At 42.2% G+C, this 15,207-nt stretch overlaps 2 protein-coding genes across 29 annotated transcripts in view; both read right to left on the reverse strand.

Moving 5' to 3' along the window:
- Positions 1-2,219: 2,219 nt before the first annotated feature.
- On the reverse strand, positions 2,220-10,995 carry LOC109635423 (SH3 and cysteine-rich domain-containing protein 3). 3 transcript variants are annotated; one of them, XM_069534535.1, is made up of 14 exons: positions 10,759-10,989; positions 10,534-10,601; positions 10,196-10,274; positions 9,796-9,874; positions 7,422-7,578; positions 7,237-7,334; positions 7,048-7,129; positions 6,756-6,853; positions 6,483-6,549; positions 6,325-6,374; positions 6,087-6,190; positions 5,928-5,979; positions 5,404-5,541; positions 2,220-4,576 (listed from the first exon to the last, which is right to left on the reverse strand). In XM_069534535.1, the coding sequence occupies exons 3-14, from the start codon at positions 10,210-10,212 to the stop codon at positions 4,478-4,480; spliced, it is 1,041 nt and encodes a 346-aa protein (XP_069390636.1). In that variant the 5' UTR covers positions 10,213-10,274; positions 10,534-10,601; positions 10,759-10,989; the 3' UTR covers positions 2,220-4,477. The 3 variants fall into 3 exon arrangements, with proteins under 3 accessions (XP_069390636.1, XP_019952134.1, XP_069390643.1); XM_020096575.2 differs by lacking the exon at positions 10,534-10,601; XM_069534542.1 differs by lacking the exons at positions 2,220-4,576; positions 5,404-5,541; positions 10,534-10,601 and adding an exon at positions 5,548-5,786 and having other exon boundaries at positions 10,759-10,995.
- Positions 10,996-11,913: 918 nt separating this feature from the next.
- LOC109635535 (R3H domain-containing protein 2) overlaps positions 11,914-15,207 on the reverse strand; it is a 48,900-nt gene continuing 45,606 nt past the window's right edge. For all 26 annotated transcript variants that reach the window (XM_069534583.1, XM_069534664.1, XM_069534646.1 and 23 more), the window contains 3 exons: positions 14,396-14,490; positions 14,004-14,088; positions 11,914-13,462 (listed from right to left, as the gene is read on the reverse strand). In XM_069534583.1, coding sequence (XP_069390684.1) covers positions 13,098-13,462; positions 14,004-14,088; positions 14,396-14,490 — 545 coding nt within the window. In that variant the 3' untranslated portion in view covers positions 11,914-13,097. The remainder of the gene's footprint in view (positions 13,463-14,003; positions 14,089-14,395; positions 14,491-15,207) is intronic.

A 15,207-nucleotide genomic window follows, 5' to 3' on the forward strand; every position in this document is an offset into this window, starting at 1 on the left:
ATTCTTACACCTCTTATACGCCAAAAAGGCGATTGACTCCTTCCAACTGTCAAGAGTGTCATGAAGTGACTGTTGGCATGTTATTACAGTGCAGATCCAGTAGAGGGCTCTATCACTGTTTGCACAGGTGGGATTAGGTGGAGTCGAGGGCTGACTGGATGTGACCACAGCCCCCACACTGGTGGTGTTGTAATGTCGCAGACTGGTTCCTACAATAAAACCACTTACATGGAAGTTTTCTTTGAAATCTGAAGACATCACAAGATGTTTGCATGTCTGTTTCTTATACATTTTTCTTCCAGGTGAGTCATGTTCGACTTCACATGCACCGGAAACAGAGGAGCTCTCTCACCTCACTGTCTTGAAAGTGTTGTTTCTTGCAGGATATGAAGAAAAAAATCCCAGTTGCATGTTGTTCCCAAGATGTTAAACAAACAGTACACAAACGTTCATGGCTATTAACGCCCCAACAACTGGAAGTTCAATGTCACACTGTATGAAAGCTGCCTCGTCAGCATATAAAGTGCCAAATGAATAGAGAAGCGGAATAGAAGAAGAAATGAGTGTGTTCATTACAGACAAGTCTGTTTTGGCTGGTGTTGGTGGGTTTTTTGACCAGTGGAGAAAGGGCTTTAGTGAGAACATTCATTGGGATAATGCATTTCCATTTCCATCCTCCTTACCCAAACTTTAACCTCACAATTAAAAGCCCAACCCGGATTCTAACCCTGACATCTGTCCTAAGGCTGAGCATTCCAAGGAACCAGACAATGTTGTGTTCCTGGATCTTTTCTTCATCCAGCCCCTGAACCTAATTCTAACAATCACATCTTTATTTATATAACACTTCTCAAAACAAAATTACCGAGAGCTTCACACGTTAAAAACACAAATATACATCAAATCACAAAAAAACACAGTCATAATAGAAAAAAGAATAAAAACATTTAACATGTGACAGAAATGTAAGCATGAACAAACATTACAATTATAAAAACTATAAAATCAGGGAATGTAGTACATTCCCAAGTCTTAACCCTTAAATAGTGAGGACCAGCCAAAATGTCTATGCTCAAAATGGTCCTCATTAAGATATAAGTACACACACACACACACACACACACACACACACACACACACACACACACACACACACACACACACACACACACACACACACACACACACACACACACACACACACAGGAAACCACCTCCACCTGTCTGTGTAGCTGCTTCAGCTCCAATCATTTCACCTCATTACATTTTCACAGTTTTGTATCTCACTAGATTGCCGTGTCATTCTGAATGTACAGAAATGAAGATTAATAATTGTACAAATCAGATTAGATAATTGAATTTTGATGCCTGAGTGAAAAACGGAAGGAAATAAAAGGGATGTTATTCTGCAACACTTATTAAAAGGATCATGTCAGTGCTTTTATCTAATGCTTCAGCTGTTCTGCCCCCCCCCCATCTTGAACATCTATATTAGTGAGGACACTCCAGCCCCTTACCTTAACTATAACCATCAAAACTAAATGCCTCACCCTAACCTCAACCTAAATCTAATTCTAACCCTAAAACCAAATGTTAACATATGAGACAGTAACAAAATCAAAGACGACTAAATCTTTGTGAAAGGCCTAAAATGTTGTGATGCATTGAGGTGCAGCAGAAGAAGCAGAATCAGTGTCGGCCCTTGGAAAAGACTTTCTGAAGCCTCTCTCTGAAAATCAATAGCTTCTCTGCGAGGCAAACACGGTCTATATCATAGTTTTATGTTGATTATTTCTCCTCACACACACGTTACATTTCTCTGCAGCTGGTGGACGAAAGATGGATTATCTCTCTGACTGGAAGTTAAATGTGATTCTGAATGTGGTGGGTCAATGAGACGATGCAGAGCCGGTTCTCTTTAAAAAGGGAAGCGTCACAACGTTACTGTGCTGCACAACGCTACGCTAACATGAGCCATGAATGACATGTCACACGTTCATGGAGGCTTCGAGTTGTTTGCAGGCGTGAGTGTGATAATCACAGCTAACACCTCACAGTCACAAATAAAGGAGAGGAGGCTTGTGGAACTTTTAACAGTGATTAGATCCCTGAATATTTATCTGATCTTATTCTAATGAATTTTTGCAGTTGATAAATTAAATACTGTGTAAATATTGTATTTAATCTGCTTTATAGACAAAATGAATCGTTCCAGCAGCACTGCACAGTTATTTTTAATTAAATACAATTATATATATATATATAAAATAACACATGATCTTGTTTGTTACATTCTCTGGCACAGACACTTTGCACATCAACTGTTCCTCACAACAAACACACACTGTCTCCCTGAGCTGTGTGAAGTTGGTTCAGAGAGAATAACAGCAGGACTTTCTTTCCTCTATATCCGGTGCAACAAGGACCTCTGTTGGGTGACATCGCAATTACATGTTACTGGTGTCAAAGTACAACACGCTGAAAATGTGGTAGGTTATAAAAGAGAGAAATAAAGTAAAGGGAAAAAAACACAAACACTAAACAAATGTGGATATTAATTTTTCGCTGAACATAAGTTTCATTCCAGTCCTCAGCTTCAATAAACTTTCAGGTATTATGAAAGTTTTGCAGGTATTATGAAAGTTCATCATGTGTGTTTGTAACATACAGCCTACTTCCCAAATAGTACTACTGCCCCAAAACTACTTGAAGCAATTTATTTATCTCCTTCTTTATTTTGTATTTACCTTATTTCTGTTTAATTTAATATTTATGTTTGATTTAATTCATTTTAGGGCCTAATGGGGTTGTTCTTCACGGTCTGAAGGGTAGGCATGATAAGCTACTGCCTCAGCCTACACCCTTTCACTATACATTCTCCATTCATTCTGTTTTATTCGCACCAGAAACACCTAATGTACCTGTTGCAACTCTCTTTGCTCAGGACGACCATGTGACACAGTCAAAAGTAGAAGCAAGTAAATTGATCTCGGTCGGAGATTTCTTTGTTATTTGTAAATATTGTATTATTTCCTCTAATTTTAGAAGATAAAAACAAGCTATTTTTACCTATTAACATCTTTCTTGATTATTTTAAGTAAATAATTCAGAATCATAGCTCAGAATTTATCTACAGTTTGTCCCCAACACAACTGAAATTCTCTTGGACTGAGCAGATTCATTGCTACAGCATCATGCCGTCGTGCCCCTCCGTGCCCTCTCACCACTGCACCCGCGTAGAAATCGTCCACCCACACAAATGACAAACATTTTGGCATCCCCCTCCTCCATCCTGCCTGTGTTGAGTGGCAGGGTCAGGGGGTCAGGAATGACAACATGGCAGCTGTGATATCTTCCACGCGGTCCTTTCGGGCCAGAGCGGCGTGAAGCAGAGGCTGTTTCTCAGGAGGAAGTGACCCGTGTCTGAAGGGGTGCTCTGTCGCCCGATCAGACGACTGCTGAGGCCTGGCAACGCTACCTGCTTCGGCCTCGCTGCTCCTCTCCTCTGACAGACAACAGAGGAGGAAGGAGCCGTGACCAGACAAGTCTTCCTCTGCATGTGAACGTGGGCTGTGTGTGTCTGTGTGTGTGTGTGAGAGAGAGAGAGAGAGAGCAGACAAACAGATAGTGACTGAATCAATCAATTTCATCCAGAAAAACAGATGGAGAAGATGAAACGGTAGAACAAAGACAGGAAGAATTATTTAGAAGTAAAGGAAGTTAAAGGTAAAAGAAGTGAAACATTTTGTTTGTCTGGTTCCATGTGATTCAGGCCTGTATTTAACACTGGGACATCTCCACAGACATACAGATGCCATTCCCTGCATTCCTCCGTCTCCCTTTACATAGCGAACCGTCCCCACTGTGTTTCCTTTGACTGATGACACTGCAGCCGGGTCAGATACAGAAAATATCTCTGCTTCCTTTTCAAGCTCTGGAAATTCCTGCCCTTCATCTTCATCCAACATTTGCTCATCTGCTCCCAGACATGTGAGCAAATGGATAAATTCACACCAGTAATGTGACAACAGTCTGCACACACACACACACACACACACATATGTGGGGCCATGAAGAAAAGTTCCAGAGAATGTCCTGAGCAACTGATTTGGAAAATGTTCAAGAGTCCAGATCTTCAGAAGCTGTGTACGTATGTAACTGGACTTCTTTGTGTTTCTTGAAGAAGTTTCACCTCTCGTCCACGAAGCCTTTAAATGTGCGGACTGTCTGAAAGCAGCTAAATAGTATTAGAGATAAATTATTATTATCTGACAGCATGTGAAGGAGGTTTTGGATTGTCACAGCATATCCTGCATTTAAGATTTGTGCTGAATATGAAGAAAGGAAAGTGTGTTGTCTGAACATGAAGTGTCACTGTATTGATGCTTCAGATCAGGAACAACTTATTGGCTGCAGCAGGTGATGAAGCAGAGACGAGAGCTGGCAGGAGGTTTGACACGACGCCTGCTGCTCCTCCTCAGATCTCCTGCAGCAGGTTAGCGGGGAAGAAGCCGAGCTTTCGTCCCGTGCTGACCTTCAAGTAGCCGTTCACCTCCTCGCCCTTCTTCACAACAATCTGAGGACACACACAGCAAAATGTACATTTCTTCGAATATATTTTGCAAGCATAGGGTTCCCTCTTTATAATTAAATGCAGTGTTTTATTTGTGTAGTTTAAAAATGGCAAAATTATGAGTTAAGGGCTGGCGGTATACGATTATTTTCAAATTCTGAGAAACTCAAAACTTGGTAAAAAGGTATTTTTTCTTTCTATTTTACAATTTATAATATTATAAAAGAATATATAATTTATAGTATATAATCATCCATTAGTTGCACAAATAAAGGCTTTTTAATCTCCTCAGTAAAATGTCCTTAGTTTCTTTTCCTTACCTTTATCACATATATATTTTCAAACAGACGCACTCTGCCTTTCTCTCTGAAATCTCGATTGACAGATTTGTTGAATCCTCTATGTGTCGACAACATATGTAATGAAGACTGCAGACACTGCAGCAGACAGACCTGCGTGCACGTCTTCACAGGAGGAGTGAGACTTTAAAGTTAGAGCTGAGGCTAATTTACAGTGAGTGAGGGTTAAACAGGAACAGCTGAGAGCTCTAACAGGTTAGTGACTGAGCGTAAATCACACAAACTGCAACAGTTGTCTCCTCATGTCAACATGACACGTGCCTCTGTGTGTGTGTGTGTGTGTGTGTGTGTGTGTGTGTGTGTGTGTGTGTGTGTGTGTCGGCCTATATTTAGAGAAATGACTGGGATTAAGTATAAATACAGTGGAGATCTTTTATGCTTCGTTATGTTATAATCTGTCTGCATCCAACTGTGTGTGTGTGTGTGTGTGTGTGTGTGTGTAAGAGTGTGTGTGTGTCTGTGTGTGTGGACCTGGTCTTTCTTCAGAGTGATCTGACCCATCTCTCTGTTGCCGACAAAGGAGCGCGTCACCTTGTAGACCCTCTCTCCTCCTCGCACTCGGATGATGTAGTTGGCAGGTATGAAGCCGGTTCTCTCTCCGATCTTCCCCTGGTGCAACAGAAGCTTGGACGGTGAGGAGCTGCAGCTCCAGTTTCACAGCTAGACTTGTACTTACATTGTTTAATAATCTAATCTATTGTCCAGAGTGGCTTTGGAACCGGAGAGACTGATAAAAATAGGTGAATGGATGATGATGAGAAGGAGGAGGAGGAGGAAGAGGAGGAAGAGGAGGCAGCTGTTTCTGAAATATTTTCAGCTCCGGACCAAGAGAAACCCAAAGTCAAACCACGTCTCTTTGAATATAACATAGAACATTTAATGAGAATCGATCAACGTCTGGAGGAGACAGGGTTGAACTCAGGACTTGAATCATGAATACACCAAAATATGTTGTGTGAGAGGCAGGGTTAGAATAAAAGAAAACTAGGACTCACCCTCCACCACTCCTCGTTGGAGTCATCTATCACAGTGATACGGTCCCCAGCACTGAGGAATAAACTGGATGTGAGTGTTTGAACATTAATATAAAATAATGAGATGTGTGCGGAGGTGATTTCAGAGAGACATTGGTGGAGGTGTGGAGAGAAACTCACTGCACATCCAGGTCATCCTTCTCTACGGCCTTGAAGCGATACAGAGCCAGATAATAGTGAGACTGACTGAACACACCGATCTTCCCCGGCTGAGGTTTTTTACTCTGAGAGAAAACACAAACACTGAAAATTTAAATATCTGCATCCCAACTATATCAAAGTCGTCATTTTCATTACTGTGTTACCACTGCTTTCATAAATCATGATTATTAAATCATCCCTCATCGTGTTCTCTCACTTTGTCATCTGCAGCAGCTTTGTCTCCTCTTTTGTCTCCTTCCACGTTTGCTGCTCCGACGAAAAAAATGACGAACAAAGAGAGACAGTGAGCAAAGGTCCCCAATGGACTCAAACCTGAGACGCACAATTGACCCACTTGACGCCCTGTTCACTCACCTCCGTCACCTCCCTCATCCTCCTGCTTGGGCTGGGACTCGTCTTCCTCCATCATCATCATCATCATCTGGACAAAAGCATAATGCAATCATAAAGTCTTTACCGTCACTTTGTCATGACTGGATTGTGCTTTAACAATTGAAATAAAACAAACGTTGAGAACATAAAAGTAAAGAGTCAGTAAAACAATGCACCGGTAAAGAAAGTAAACCCTGAGGATAACATCATAAAGTGTTATGTCTGTGCAGTGAAACACTTTGAGTCCACGCTCACGTTCTTCTTGTCCTCGGAGCCTTTCTTCCGCTCCTTGTTGGCCATGATCACACCGATCCGCAGCGTCTCAAACACAGGGTCGGTGCGGTTCGACTGTGCTGCCAATCAAACGTCATCAATCCATCAACAGAGAAAGTTAACAGGAGATTTTAAAGTTTATTTTAGCTTTACAATAATGGAAGTGAAGAGAATTCTACTTGTTGCAGTTCTGTTTCTCTTTGAATGATTTGTACCGATCAGGGTCAAAGCTCTTAATCATAATATTTTTGAAGCAGTCGTCTTTGGGACTCACAGAAGGGCAGCAGCTGTGAGACCGTGGCGTTCTGTTGGCTGCTGTACAGAGGAGAACTGTACGCTCTCCTGAATCCTGGAGGCTAAAAGACGAGAGGAGACAGAGCACAGAAATAAGTTACTTACAAAATTAAAATATATGATCAGTTTTGATTTAACATCAGATATGAATATAAAACATGAATCTCACAATTTTGCCAAAACACCTCTGGAACTCCACGTAGGACTGACACTGGTGGTGGATGCTGGTTTTGCAGTTTTTACATCGCAATGCAAACTTATTGTTCACTGAAAAAAAACAAAATAAAAATCACTAACAAAGACACTGAAGTCCACTTCGCTTCATCAGACAGGAAACACAAAGAGCCAGCGTACAAACGATCATGCGCGCGCAGACGTCACAAAACTTGGGTTTTTTGCAGTAGTGGTCTTTGAATTTGTGAGGTCTGTCGTTCACTGGTTTAACTGGTTCTGGAGGAGGAGGCTCCTCTTTCTCTTCCTCTTCCACCTCCTCATCGTAGATGAAGTAGACCTGAAGATCAATGAGCAGGGAAGAGAAAAAAAAAGGGTTAAAGCGTTATTATGCACTGGTTTTGCTAACAGTGGCTAGATGGCTAATGTAAACATTGTTCCTGCGCAACTGAAACGCCATCAACTCGGATCATGCGTGTGACGTCACTGGTTCTGGGATCATGAGGAATATATCCATTGTTCAGATGACTTTCATTTTTCCTCTACATTAAAACCGGTTCCTTTCTCAACCAAATTCACATCCATGTGTGGCTGCAGAGGGCGCTGTTGCTCAGTAAAAGTGACATGGTGTTGCTTTAACATGAAACACATTATCCTTCATTAGGACGTGACCATCAGTGTTCTGTAGATCATAAAACACTGACTGTTTAATCTGCATGTTTCAAATGAGGCAACAAACCTGGGTGCTGCCGTTCCACTGAATTGTTCTGTGGCTGTTTCTTAATTTATCCTGCACCACCCACCAACAATATGAAAACAATTCTATTAATACTGGCGCTCCCTGCTGCCTGAGTCACATGGAGTCTGTCTGTTCTTCACACAAACTGCATCATATCAGCCAGGTCTGTAAATAACAGCTTCACCACTGTGTGTTTATTATCGTTCTGATCAGATTCACATTTTAGAAAGAATATCTGCTCGATACTGGGAGTTTTCAGACTCTTTTGCATGAAGGCACACACACTCACACACACACACACACACACACACACCCGCGTGCACACACAAACACATATTTATGCAAACCACAGGCGGGACAGGTTCAAAGGGTTCAGATCTCAATATAGCTTCGAACAGAGACCGAGAGAATTCACAACTGGATGTAACAAAGCTTGACATTGCTAAATAATCTGCAGTCTATTCAAACAGAGACACAGGATTGGCACACACACACACACACACACACACACGGGGGGAAACTTGACAGGCTGAACCGGCTCCGTGTCTCCATCACAGGCAGGATTAGAGGCGTCCTGCGGTCGTCAGGCCTGGATTTACACCACAATAACTGATAATACCAGAAACAGTTCACACATTACAGCGTCATTACTCTGCAACTCTATTTAGCTGAAGGATTCCTGAGCAAGCTGCACCCCAGTGCCTGAGGGCCTTCATCAACTTGCAGCTGAGATATTCAAACTTCTCACTTTGGAAATCATTCACATATCAGGGGAGCAGAAAAAGCCATGATGTGATATCTGTCAATATCCTCTGGATCATCAAGAGAAAGGATTTTCAAGAAAAACGAAGCTCAGTAAATACATGTTCCTACGTCTGAGGGACATCCAGATGAGCAGATACTTTGTCTTATCTTCCCGGGGTGGATACAGATGTGAGCCACTTCAGGTAATGATGCTGGGCTCCTTCCAGGCCAAACAAAATGGAAGTGAGCCTGAAGTGGCCCAAATATCCAAAATCCAATGTGAGCCTTTTCTGGATAAAATGTGCTCTGGACCAGATATGGGCCAGTTCTGGTATATTTAGTTCATTCTAGGCTGACATGTAACTTTGCTCCTCCTTGACTGTCGTAAAAATCTGGCAAAACGGGAACAGACCACCCATACATCCCATCATTCCTCCACATAATATAACGGTGAATTGATAGTGTTGAGTGTTCACGACATTTTAAGAAATACAGCAGCTTCCTTTCCTGATTTAATCACAAAGAAGTTTTCCTCTTTTATCAACCTTTTAAAAACAATTTACAGATTTACAACTCACTCCCATTCAAACACATGAATACAGAGCTTTTCCCATCACACTAAACCAGGAATTTGGGGTTTAGTATCTTGCCCAAAGACACCAAAGAGTGGAAGAGATGGGGATCAAACCACCAACCTCCCGATGGACGACTCTCTCTACCTCCTGAACCAAGGCCACCACATAACCACGTAACATGGTCCTGTTAATAATCCACCTAACAAACTGTTAACATTTGTCAGTAGAACTACTTTTAAACCAATTAAACCTGTTGACTTGTGTTGTGTGGATTATCCAGAGTTCTCAAAATGTTTATTCACCGTTGCAGCAGAAATTTAAGATGTTATCTCAAATTAAAATAAAGCTGACTGAAGAGGTGAGTACTACAAACATAAATATTAGGTTTCATGACTGAAGTGTTCTGTTCATCTGACTTGTGATCAGGCCCTCAGTGTGTGTGTGTGTGTGTGTGTGTGGGTGTGTCACATTAGTAAGTGCTGGATATTCGATGTCTCACCGTGTTGTCCTCCTCTTTCACCACGTTATCAGGGAGAGGTGGGTTGTCATGAATATCCACAGAGCCCTTGTCATCCAGCCTGTCACAGAAGCAAATGTCACATCGACAAGCAAATGTTTGGATGCAGAAAATAAAGTGTGACTAAGATTTGTTATGTATCAGAGCCTGTCTCAGAGGATCTGGGTTCTTTTTCTGTAGTTACAAGATACACTTTGTGTTGACTTGATTATTGATTCATTTTTATATTATCTTTGTTTTTCTGATATTAGGAGACTGATCATGCAAATGCACCACTGGAGACCACACAGCAATGGTCTTTACAGGTCTATCTCTCCATCATCTTCATCAAACACATGAGGGAACTTTGAGAGTTTTAACATCATCTGCAGACTGAACTCACGAGTCGTAATGAGCCATGGTGTCTGGTCACTTGTAGTTTTGTTCCTCCAGATATTGAGGGATTCCACCAGCAGATGTCACTGCGGACACAAAACACGCCAGCATCACTTCAGCTGCAGCAAAGAAGATTCTTCTCCCTTTTAATGTCTGATCATTTCTGTTCGTTACGACTGAGAAACCACCACTTCATTAGATCTGTCACCTTCACACCATTAATTCACATGTTTGCTTTTCTCACCACTTCAGATTCACACGAGTGAACAAAGTGTTATTATATTCAAACAGTAAACAGTGAGCTCTGCTCAGAGAAACTTGATCTTAAGTTAAAACCAGACTCACATGTAACTTGGTACATGTGGTTCGACTGCACCTACAGGGGGTTTAGATGTTTCCCTCTTCTCAGGTTGCTCGACATGTGAGAATAAATGTTAGAGGCACGGATATGAAAACATCCAGTGGACAATCAGAAATTGCTCAGGAAGTATTAGTATGAGGTTAAAATGATCACAGGAGTGAAGATCATTCTTCTGGATTCATGCACATGCATAAATAATATCAACTGACCGTGAAACTTGAACACCACTTCTTATCACAGAGACGTGGTTCTTATAAAGTCAGTGCCGTCAACTTGTGGATACTCTGTCCAGCTTTTTCTACCAGCCTTGTTGTTCCTTTACATGCTCAACTTTCCAAATGAGGCTCCAACAGGTGGGAGATTGGGATGAGTAATGCTAGCAGACCAACCCCGGCCCAGCCCTGTGTGTGTCTCCGTGTGTGTGTGTCCCTCATGTGACTGTTCTGGACAGCTGAGCACTTTAAAAGCTGAGAAGCAAAAATCCAGAGTGCTCTGCTTCCTCACTCAGAAAAGAGTAATGACAGAGTATTCTCTCTCTCTCTCTTACACACACACACACTTGTTCCATAGTCACAGTATCTCCTGTAGACAATAAAATTCTCTTGACATTGTGTGTATTATTTCTATTTTATTTTAATTGTGGGATTAATAAATTATTATTTTATTTTATCTTATCGTTATATGTGTCATGGTTATAAAATCAGGCTGGGGAGCATGATTGTGCTCAATATGTACAAAGAGGTGATGAATTAAAAGGAAATCTCCAAATGGACGAGTGGAGAACCAGAATGTAGACACTAACTTACAGGGTACAAGAAAATAAAGGGTTTTTGACAACGATGTGAATCAGATTCAGAAGGTGTATGAAAGTAGGCACATCCAAACTTTCTTAACACTAGGCTCAATAGGTGGAGTGGATTGTCCACTAAGCAGAAGGTTAGTGGTTCCTCCACGTGGTGAAGTGTCCTCGGGCGGATTACAGGACAGAGTTGACGATAACCAGAGGGTAAGGAATGTCTCACAAACATTCTGATTACAACCCAGGTAATGCACACACCCTTCTTCAGACCCTCGGCTGTGAAGAAGGCCCTGTGCTCGAAAAGTTACCTAAGGTCATTTAAAAGTTACAGGAGCTCAACTGGTGCAGACAAGCTGTTCAACATCACCTGATCTCAGCTCAACACTGACTCTCCACCATCATCAGAACACTATATGAGGCAGTATCACCCCTCCAGCACAGTGAGAGATGTCAAGAATGTACATCAAGCTGCAGTGAAGCTGTAATGTAAGATGTTTGAGTTTGCAAATAAAGACTTGATTCACTTTTAAGTAAAGTCAAACAATGAAGCACGTGACACAGAGGATGTTTTGATAGATTTTTTCTTGACTTTTATATTTTTAAAAACAAACAAAAAATAACAGATTAAATAAAATTTACAGTAGACATATGCAATCATTGTGCACTTAAACTACTTCTTCTGATACGTTCTGCACAGCTGTCAACAAAAAACGCAAACACAGTGGGGCGTCGGGGTGGAGCGAGGGGGCGGGGGTGGGGGCTAGGATAGAGGACAGAGGAAGTGAGGTAGAGGGCCGAAGAGGAGGAGAAGGGGATGAAGAGGAGGGAAGGAGTAAAGGATAAAAGGAAGGCCTAAACTTTTGTCACTCAGGGAAAGAAAGAAAAAAATCACTGAATATATAGATTTCTTTTATTCCTTACATCACTTATATAAATATATTGAACCCCAAAAAAGGAAAAAAAATCTCAGAAAAAAAACAAAAAACAGCGCAATACAGAAACCCACAACAGCAGTAAGGCAAACAGAAAGCAAGAGAGGAGAGAGCAGAGAGTACATGAGAGGGACAGAGGAGCGGAGATATGAGACATGGCAAGAAAAGAGGGAGGCGCAGCGAGGGAGGGCCGAGAGAGCGCAACTGTGCGTATGAAAAATGTATAAATATGTGAGATTAGCAGACGGCTGGGTGACGGAGAGTGGAGGGAGGAGAGAAAGTGGAGGCAGAAAAAGGACAAAGGGTTGGAGAGCAGAGGGGGTGAGGAGGAAGAGGAGGAAAAGGTTTGACTGAGGTCGACTGTCCAGTGTGTTTTTGTTATGTGCTACGTGACCCTGTTGCCTGTGTTTGTGTGTCTCCTGGGATGTGTGTGTGTGTGTGTGTGTGTGTGTGTGTGTGTCTGTGTGTGTGTGGCATTGCATGTTTTCATATAATGGCAGCACACATTCCACGGCAACAGTGAAACACATGCTCACGTGTCTTGTGTGCTCTTCTGCTATATAAATACAAAACAAAAACAATGAATAAAAACAAACGACAAAATCATATTTGCAACCGATCACCAGACACCTCTCGATTCACACCTTCTTCCCTTTTATAAATTTAACTCAAGTTTTTTTTTTTCTTTTCTCGTTTTTGAATTGTACACTAAGAGCAGTCCCCCTCAGTCCTCCTTCCTTTTCCACCAATCCACCAAGAGTCTCTCTTTCTTTCTGTCTCTGTCACTTTCTTTCTCTCCTCCCCCTCTCGTTTTCTTTCACTGAGAACTGGCTCTCTCCAGTACGCGCAGGTCATAGTTCTTTTTGGCGGCCCTCAGTTTGAAGAGACTGGCCCCGCTGTTGTTGAGTTTGAAGGAAGCACTCTGGGCGGCCATGGTGCTGGGAAACACTGCCACTACTGTGTAGAGGTGAGCTGGGTCGTTGCCGTCGCACTTCGCTCCCATACTAGAAGGCCCTGCGCCGGGACAGGGGCCGCAGCCTCCCGCTCCTCCGCGGCCTCCCTGGGGCTCCTTCAGCCACTGGATCTTGGCACCGCACATTGACAGCTGGTTGAAGAGCTTTTCAGCCTCTGGGCGTGAAATCCCCTCCGGCAGGTCCGTTACCTCGAGTACTCGACTCACCACTGGACAGAGGAGAAGCGGGGAGTCAGTGAGACACATTAGATGTTGGCAGGCACGACTGCACAAGCAGTATCTTTAGAGACTTGAGGCACCTGTTTTCAGAGACATGCTCAGTGTGGCGGCTCATCTGTTTCAGCTAAACACTTTTTGCAATGTGCAGTGCTTAGGGGAATTACGGTGTGCGCAGCCCCTGAGGCCAGCAGGATGCTCCGAAGGAAATCCAATTTGGCGTATTTACAAAGGCTGTTGAGCAGCATCTGAATGCAGTGCTACAAGCAAAAGTCAGTTTACTCACAACAACCCAATGTTTATTTAATGGCATCCACACCAGATGGAGGAATTTGTGAGGAAAACAACACACGCACAAAAAACTTAAGGCTGAATAAAAGTGATACAGACGAGCCACAAGTCTGTCCCCCAGTACAGACTCAAACGTAGACCTGAACAACACCATGTGTGAGAGTTTATAACAACACCTGTAAAAAAAACACATAAGGTCCTGTGGAAGATTTACTGATCCGTGATTGTGCAACGTTAACTCACCAACATCAGTGGTGCCGAGATCTGTAGATGCAGATTTGAGTGTTTGTTTTTTTCCTCGTGACCCGTGTTTCATTACACCTTGGCCCTGAACACAGTGAGACAGTTATTGTGAGGGTTTCAATTATGATGCAGTAGCATAACACGACACTAGATGGGGATATAAGCATCCACTGGAAGCCTCTGGTAACAAGGTCTTTGGAAACTGTAGACAACAACAGTTACAAAATACTACAGAAGCAACATATACTTGAAACACCTTGTCAATAGCAGCATTATCAAACATTACCATTATCCAACATAAAATGAATGCTGTTTTTACTATGACATATGCCATGACATCGATATCACAACCTTTCAGTTAGGATCCAATACAAAGGCCTGTCAGTACTGACCTGATGGGAGCTGTAGGAGGACTGGCCATGTATGAGGGAAGGCGGACAAAGGCTGTACTGGAGAGGCTGCCCCAACAGAGAGTAGCGCCCATCACCTAAAAAATGAAAATAAAACAAGTTAAATCCTGAGGTGAAGAGGGCAGCAATAAAACAGTGTTATATGGATTAATACACTAACACACAACAGTCATAGATGATGGATTATTTGAGGGTTCATTTACTTGCCAGAGATTTCACATGATTCAAGATTTTATTTCAACATAACTCTGGGAGAGTTCAAAGACAGAACTTGCAAAGAATCACTAGAAAATTGGTTGAATTCAGCTCACGACTACAATATTTTACCATTCTGGAGTTTGAAAGAATAGCACTGGTTGATTTACAGGGATCTCTGCCAAAAGAAAGACTGTTTGACAAATAATTATTTCCAGACAGAGGGTGTATTTCTCAGGTATTGTGGTTCAGGGTGTAAATATAGGTCAGAGGACAGGGACGAGGGAAAGCCATGTGTGGGTACTAGACGTTCCAGCAGGATGCGTGGTGCCAGTCACGCGAACCAGCTGTGGTAAGACGATATGATGTTAAAGTGGCTTAAGGCCAAAAGTCACCTGACAAGGTTCAGAGGGTGAAAGAGCAGGAGTTCAAACACACTTAGTTGGTTTATTTTAACAAATCCTTCTCTCATTAATCTGTATTAAAAGATATATCTTTGGACTTAATGAATAAATATCAGACCATTAAATGAAGATTGATTTCAATGAGAAAAAATCTTTTTTAAAACCAGCCCTAGTTCCATAGCCTGAAAACGGGAC

The sequence above is a fragment of the Paralichthys olivaceus genome, chromosome 2 (assembly GCF_024713975.1).
Source record: "Paralichthys olivaceus isolate ysfri-2021 chromosome 2, ASM2471397v2, whole genome shotgun sequence".
In the NCBI taxonomy this organism is placed as follows: Eukaryota; Metazoa; Chordata; class Actinopteri; order Pleuronectiformes; family Paralichthyidae; genus Paralichthys; species Paralichthys olivaceus.

Excerpts from the sequence above, each read along its gene's own strand:
- LOC109635423 (XM_020096575.2), bottom strand. Across the intron at positions 7,579-9,795 it reads TGAAAGAGGAGGACAACACG|GTCTACTTCATCTACGATGA; the intron begins GTGAGACATCGA and ends ATTGATCTTCAG. Across the intron at positions 5,980-6,086 it reads AAGGATGACCTGGATGTGCA|TGCTGGGGACCGTATCACTG; the intron begins GTGAGTTTCTCT and ends TTTATTCCTCAG.